The sequence below is a fragment of the Cajanus cajan genome, chromosome 10, assembly GCF_000230855.2.
Source record: "Cajanus cajan strain Asha chromosome 10, NIPB_CcT2T_4, whole genome shotgun sequence".
NCBI classification, from domain to species: domain Eukaryota; kingdom Viridiplantae; phylum Streptophyta; class Magnoliopsida; order Fabales; family Fabaceae; genus Cajanus; species Cajanus cajan.
The window spans coordinates 39,505,042-39,511,673 of NC_138526.1; the positions used below are offsets into that span (position 1 = coordinate 39,505,042).

Sequence of the window (6,632 nt, forward strand, 5' to 3'; positions counted from 1 at the left end):
ATTGATGATTTTTAAAATGCTGAATGGTAGTATTGCTACACTATAGAGTGTTAAGCTGATTTGTGAGTAGTAAGCTATGTTGAGTACTACTTGGTTGTGTTGTATGCTGATTTGCTGTGCTGTGCTGTGAGCTATGTTTGCTGAGCTGTATGATGATTATTAGCCACTATTGTGGTGCTGTTATAGCCGCTATATCGGTGCTGTTATTAGCCACTATTGTGGTGTTGTTATAGCCGCTATATCGGTATTGTTATTAGCCACTATTGTGGTGCTGTTATAGCCACTAAGCGGTGTTGATATTGCCGCTTTGTGGTGCTGATATTGTTGAATGTTGTGGTGTAGTATAAGTTGTGCTGGTGTGCTGATAGTTGTAGCTGTTTTCTATCATATTTCCATATATGTATATTGATTTCTTTTCACTAGCTTACCCTTTGTTGTCTCCATGATGTTTGGACTGCAATGATCATACTATGTATGGAAGCAGAGCAGGGATAGGTTGGTGGCTGATGGTGAGTCTGTAGCTGACAGACGGAGCTGGTCTTTTAGGATCTTTTGCTGTTTTAGCTACTTAGTGTAGTAGCCTTGGATGTATTTTGTACACTTTAACTCTATCCAGATTTGAATCATGTATATGTATATATTCTAGACCCTATATGTATACACTTGTTCCTTTCTGTGTGGTGTTTCTAGTGTGCTGTGCCGGGTGTAGTGACCAGCTGGGTCGTTACAAGGAAAAGAGCCCTTAACTTGCGTCATGTTCAATGACATGAAGCTACGCTTGACACATGGTGATTTTTGCACTTAGTAGAATCACAATTTGGTGCCAATCACTTGAAATTTAGCCCAAAACCAGAATGCAAAGCACAAAATGACACACACACACACACACACACACACACACACACATATATATATATAGATACATACTATAATTAACTCAACTAAAATTTTAACATGAAACTCACAATATTTAAAATCATCAATTTTGTTTCTCTTTTAATCAAAAGCCACAAAGCCAAATGGAAAGAATTCTTACTCCTCAATCCATAAACACAATCAAATATGAATGAATTCAACAACACTTCAGTACATATAACTCAACAATAGCCAATCTATAAACTTTCCTTACCTTAAATCCCAAGATAAAAAAGTAGAAGAAGGAAGAACATGCACTACTATAAAAGCACTGTTCTACATCGGTTCTGGAAGGTAATTTACATCGGTTATAAAATCGATGTAGAATAAGCCGATGTAAATTTGCGTTCAAATCTACATCGGTTGTCAGAAAACCGATGTAAATTTGCGTTGAAATCTACATCGGTTGTAAATAAAATCGATGTAGATTTGAACGCAAATCTACATCGGTTATACCAAAAACCGATGTAGATGTGTACTCAAATTTACATCGGTTCTACTTTAAACCGATGTAGATTGCATTTTAAAAAAATAATAATAATCAATTATTTTTTTGATTCTTTCTGGGTTACCTGTATAAATATATTTCATTCATAGTATAATTTCAAAATCTAATTATTGAGTTCCAGTTAGTTTCCTGAATTAGAGGTTATCAGATACAATAACTACTCTAATAAAGCTATAACTTTGAATTCCATTTTAAAAGAAGACAAAACAGGGTATTCATAAGAAGGCACTAAGTCCATGGTATACAATAATAAAATATATTAACTAAACAGATTCACAGAGCATTTGAGTAAAAGGGGCACCACAGAAAGAAAAGGTAAAAAAAGATGCAACAATTAAACAAAGTGCTAAAATATTCAATAATAACTGATACAGAAGTGGAACGACAGAAAGTAAAATATGGAACAATTAAACAGTGAGCGTGCGCAGTATTGTCATTATTGTAAGAGGTTAATTTTTATTCAGCATCAATGAAGAATGTTATGGAATTAATAAAATTTAATGCAAATAAATTTTTTTCTCTTTATACGTAAAATCAGATTTTTTTTAATGAAGAACATTGAGAGTATACTTTATATAATCTAATATAATGTGCATGTAACTTCTCATAATAAATAAACAAGGTTTATACACACAAACTACAAGAAGTATGGGAAACGAAAGTGAAGCTTACCACATGAGCTGTGGTTGGAAACAAGGTTACTAATTGAAATCCAGCAAGACTATAAAATCTCCTAAGCACCAATTAATAGATAAAAATAGTTCACTCCAATAATCAAGTAAACAGGTTGATGATTACAAGGTATCCATAAGAGACAAAAGGCTGGTCCCTGCATTCGAAATTACAGCCAAAGAATACAACAATTCAGTCAATGAAATCTTATACATTGAGTTAGCCAATTTATATTGCTCTGTGCAGAAAAAAAATACTGGAATCTATTCTCATGGTTAATGACTTGATATAGCTATAATCAATTCCATCATCCATAAGACAAATTTTCATCCTATACTCCAAAACAAATTTCTTTTTACAAACAGAAATGACATTGAATTGAAAAATAAGACATTGAATTGAAGCACAATATGTGTTAGCAACCCAAAAACAAATTAAAGATCAAAGAAATTGTAACCAAAGAGTAAGAATCAATTTATTAAAGAAAAACTAAAGTGGTATTAAAGAGATTATGAATTAATTTAAGTTCATATTACCACTAATCAAGCTTTTAGAGATTTTTTAGATTTATTATGAGTCTCAATATTTAAATATTTAGACTAAAAGATTAGTAAATATTTAGACTAAAAGATTAGTAAATATTTAAATATTTAGACTAAAAGATTAGTAAATATTTAAATATAAAAAAAATAGAACACGATATTAAGAGATCAAGTCATTGCTACCTGTAAAGCTGTTCCATGAGCACAAGTAATGCTATTTGATGATTTAAGACCAGTGAAGATAATTTGATTGATAAATTAGCCCATTCTCGCATTTTTCTTCCATGACCATATGGTCCACCAATACAAAAGGATAATCGTGAAGCACCCTGTGAGAAAACAGAAATCATGAAATAAATTTTATTGAAAGATATTTTCATAATAAAAGAACAAAAGAGCTATAACATGAATGGAAATCACAAGGGAATGGACATATAAAACAACTTTGGCTTGAAAACAGAAATTCAACAATCATTTATTATAACAATGCATAGGTCAATTATATATAGGAAAGGAAATCACACTTCAGGAGTTCAAAACTGAGAAACTATTTAGGCCTGCGTTAGAGATAGATGGTTTTATACAAATAACAATGCATAGGTCAATTATAGAGCTGGAATGGTGACCTGCAAGTTTATAAAAACTAAAAGTAGATTTAATCATTCCGGTGGCTATTAAAAATGTTTAGTGATAGCTAAGTCAATTCACTATAAACAAAGACCGTGAAAGATAGAAAATACACAAAAATGATTGATATAAGCACTGCCAAAAGTGAGAAATATGAATGATACTATTTTACTATCACATGATTGACATGATATGAATTGTGGTATTCAATCTCTATCGACAGTACTTATATTATGTCAATGATTAAAAGAATATCCATGTATGGAAGAGATCATTTACAAAATTTCTTGCAGTATTTCCTGCATCACCCACCAACTCTGCCATTTGCTCAGATCCTATGTCTTGCCCACGTTCATCCAACATCACAACCTATAAGTGCAGGTACATATCAGGCAAAACCTAATTAGGACTTAGGAGGGAAGAAACGGCAAATTCTTGATGATATAACAAAGATCTATAAATCTGTAATTACGACACTCTTACAAGTAAAGTAGGTTTTGACTTTCAAGTAAGGACTTAAAGTAAACACTATTACAGTGTTTGCAAAAATTGGAACCATGTCAATCATGGTAATTCAAACATGACATAAATCTTGATGTATAGAGTGAGTGTGAGGGTTGAATTCAAAGTGGGTGTAGTAGTCAATGTGGTAGAAAGTGTACCTTACTGACAAGAAAAGAAACCTGATTTTAGTTCCAATATCATGGATAAAGGCATAAAGACTATTAACAGTCAAAACATAACAGTATACTATAGAATTGACACTACCATCTACTTATATTTAATTTGACTCCATTGTTCCATTAACACAAGACTCACAACTGCAGGAGTATATAAGTATAATAAGTCACACTACACAGTTATGGTGAGGAATAAGGATGCAACAAGGCTTCAGATATGGATCTGTTGCTTTCACAAAAGTGGGGAAAGGAGAAAAATTCAAAACAATTCCGAAAGTGTGGAACTACAAAATTAAACCGCAGAACAAATGGAAGCATCGTATAACTTAATTTAGATATGAATTTGGTCCTCAAAGTTATGCCTATTTTTGGTTTTAATGCTGTGAAAAGTTTATTTGTTTAGTCCTTAAAAATTACAAAACCATGTTCTTTTAGTCCCTACAAAAACAATATGGTTTAGGTCAACTCTTAACTCTAACTTTATTTGCGGCTCTTAACTTCAAATGGCAATCTCACAAGAACAAGATCAAAATAGCTTCCGCCAACAGTTTAAAATTGTTTTCAGTAGTGGTAAGCAACAATGCAACTAAATGGTAATTCTAATTCTAATGACACAGCAACCATAAGAGACAAAGGGTTGCGAATGCAAGGTAGTATAAGCATGCAACTGTATGATACGGAACCAGATTCCCTGCAGTTAAGGGAATCCCACATTCACACTAAGATATTTTACCACCATTGGATCTAACACTATCATATTCACAACCTTTAATTTTGCTTTCTCCAAAACAATAAAGAAAAAAATGCAGGGAGAAAAATAAAGAGATGAGTGACTGCAGGGAATATTCACCCATATGATGTGAACGCATATAGCTGCAGAAGAATTAAAGGATCAGGGATGGAGGACCTAGTAGTCCAAAACCATTTATATAAAAGTATATTTCATTCAACAAATAATGTTTGATAATTAATTAGATACAAAAAACCAAGTCTCAAGTTTCTTCAAACATAACTTCCTTAAAACATCCTAGTGCCAGAACATAAAATTGATTGAGTGGAGACATCAGCTCTTTTAGCGATACTGCAACAACAACAACAGCAGCAAAAAAATGTAATCAGAACTCATGGCATGACAATAGATGAATCACAGCAAATTAACCTACCACCAAAGCATAAATTCACATTAAACTAATGTAAGATATTAGTACTGGGAACCTCACCCTAAATGTATACCTTAATGAAGCCAATTTCCTTGGCATTGCTGCGAAAGCACTGCCTGCAGCACATAAGGCCATACTTCCTAATCAATTCATGTGGATTCCTGCACACGCGGCTGCAACAAAGGGGAGCACATAATCTAGACGACGTCGCTGGAGGCGAGCTGGTGGAAGAGGAGGCTGTCGCGGAAGTGGGTGGCGTCGTCGGTGGCGTCGGGGGCCTTGATGTAGACGTCCCAGAAGATCTTCTTGTGGTCGGAGACGACCTGGAGGAGGAAGGAGGGGAAGCCGTAGCGACAACGGTAGGTGTTGGGGTTAGGGCTAGAGCGGAGGTGGACGGGGGTGGTGTCGATGGCGCCACACATGTTGGGGAGGGAGGTGAGTTCCTCGAAAGCCTGGATGGTTTCCAGGAGGCGGTGCCGGCCCACCGGGATATTAATGAACTCCGGGTAGAGCTTGGTGGCGAGGAGGCGCGTGAGCATGATGGTGATTTTGGAGACGAGGTAGTGTTTGAGGGAATAGTGGGAGGCTAGGGTTTTGGCGGAGAGGTCGTGGGCGAGGCGCGAGAGGACCATGGCAACGGCGTTGTCGGAGGGGAGGGAGAGGTTGGAGAGGGCGATGTGTGTCAAGAGGCCTGCGAGAGTGCCCACCAGAGTGTTTTGTCGAGAGAGTAAAGGGGTCGTGAAAATTTGGATTCAGTTTTACATCGGTTAAATGCAAAAGCCGATGTAAAATAATATTCTCATTCGATTTTTACATCGGTCAGAAATAGACCCGATGTAGAATAGTTTACATCTTCAATTTATTTACAAAACTGCCACCGCGTTTCGTATTTACATCGTTTGTAGAGGAACCGATGTAGATGCAGTGATGTAAAATAGTAATTTTGTAGTAGTGATGGTCCACCAAAGCTTCCTTTGCACGATACTACTAACACTTGATTCTTAGCTCTCTAAGCTTTGAATACCGACTCAGCTTCACAATCTACGCTCTAGGGAAGAAGTAAAACAATCTAGTGAAGTCAAAAGGGAGAAAGACTCCCTTTGACTCTAGAGTTTATCTCTCTAGCTTCTCTTTATAATTTTTAAGAAAATAAACTTATAAAGTTTAAGTCTTAAGAAAATCTTATATATGCCTTCTCTTAACTTTGGTCAACTTTGACCTCAATTCAAAATATTTCTTAAATAATTAAACTTATAAGATTTCTTTAATTCTTAAAGTTTTAAAAATAACTAAACAACAAAACATATAATTAATCAATTAATTAATAAAATTAATTAAACAATTATAAAACTCACAATGTTACATTAAAGAGGATTAGTAGGAAAGAATAATTGGAAGTCAAGTACCCATATAATGATTGGAATTTTTATTAAGTTTGGAGAAGTTGAGAATACTTGATTTGTACTCATTGGTTAAGTAGTGGACTTTTTCAGTGAAAAGGGACTAGATGTAGTTCTTGGATTAAAAG

At 34.8% G+C, this 6,632-nt stretch overlaps 2 protein-coding genes across 2 annotated transcripts; both read right to left on the bottom strand.

Moving 5' to 3' along the window:
* Nucleotides 1-586: 586 nt before the first annotated feature.
* LOC145952485 (putative RNA methyltransferase At5g10620) lies at nt 587-5,239 on the bottom strand. Its single transcript, XM_083064851.1, has 4 exons — nt 5,178-5,239; nt 4,566-4,635; nt 3,556-3,633; nt 587-2,966 (listed from the first exon to the last, which is right to left on the bottom strand). The coding sequence occupies exons 1-4, from the start codon at nt 5,237-5,239 to the stop codon at nt 2,817-2,819; spliced, it is 360 nt and encodes a 119-aa protein (XP_082920977.1). The 3' UTR covers nt 587-2,816.
* LOC145952655 (uncharacterized) lies at nt 4,829-6,420 on the bottom strand. The gene is made up of 2 exons (XM_083065507.1): nt 5,178-6,420; nt 4,829-5,025 (listed from the first exon to the last, which is right to left on the bottom strand). Exon 1 carries the CDS (start codon nt 5,734-5,736, stop codon nt 5,302-5,304), a length of 435 nt encoding a protein of 144 aa, XP_082921633.1. The 5' UTR covers nt 5,737-6,420; the 3' UTR covers nt 4,829-5,025; nt 5,178-5,301.
* Nucleotides 6,421-6,632: the final 212 nt, after the last annotated feature.

Bases quoted from the DNA above. Each gene is read 5' to 3' on its own strand.
- LOC145952485 (XM_083064851.1), bottom strand. From the start codon at position 5,239: ATGGCCTTATGTGCTGCAGGCAGTGCTTTCGCAGCAATGCCAAGGAAA. The intron at 4,636-5,177 runs GTATACATTTAG...CCTTAACTGCAG, and splicing joins AGGAAATTGGCTTCATTAAG to GGAATCTGGTTCCGTATCAT. The intron at 2,967-3,555 runs GCAAGAAATTTT...GTTTTCTCACAG, and splicing joins TGGGTGATGCAGGAAATACT to GGTGCTTCACGATTATCCTT.
- LOC145952655 (XM_083065507.1), bottom strand. From the start codon at position 5,736: ATGGTCCTCTCGCGCCTCGCCCACGACCTCTCCGCCAAAACCCTAGCC.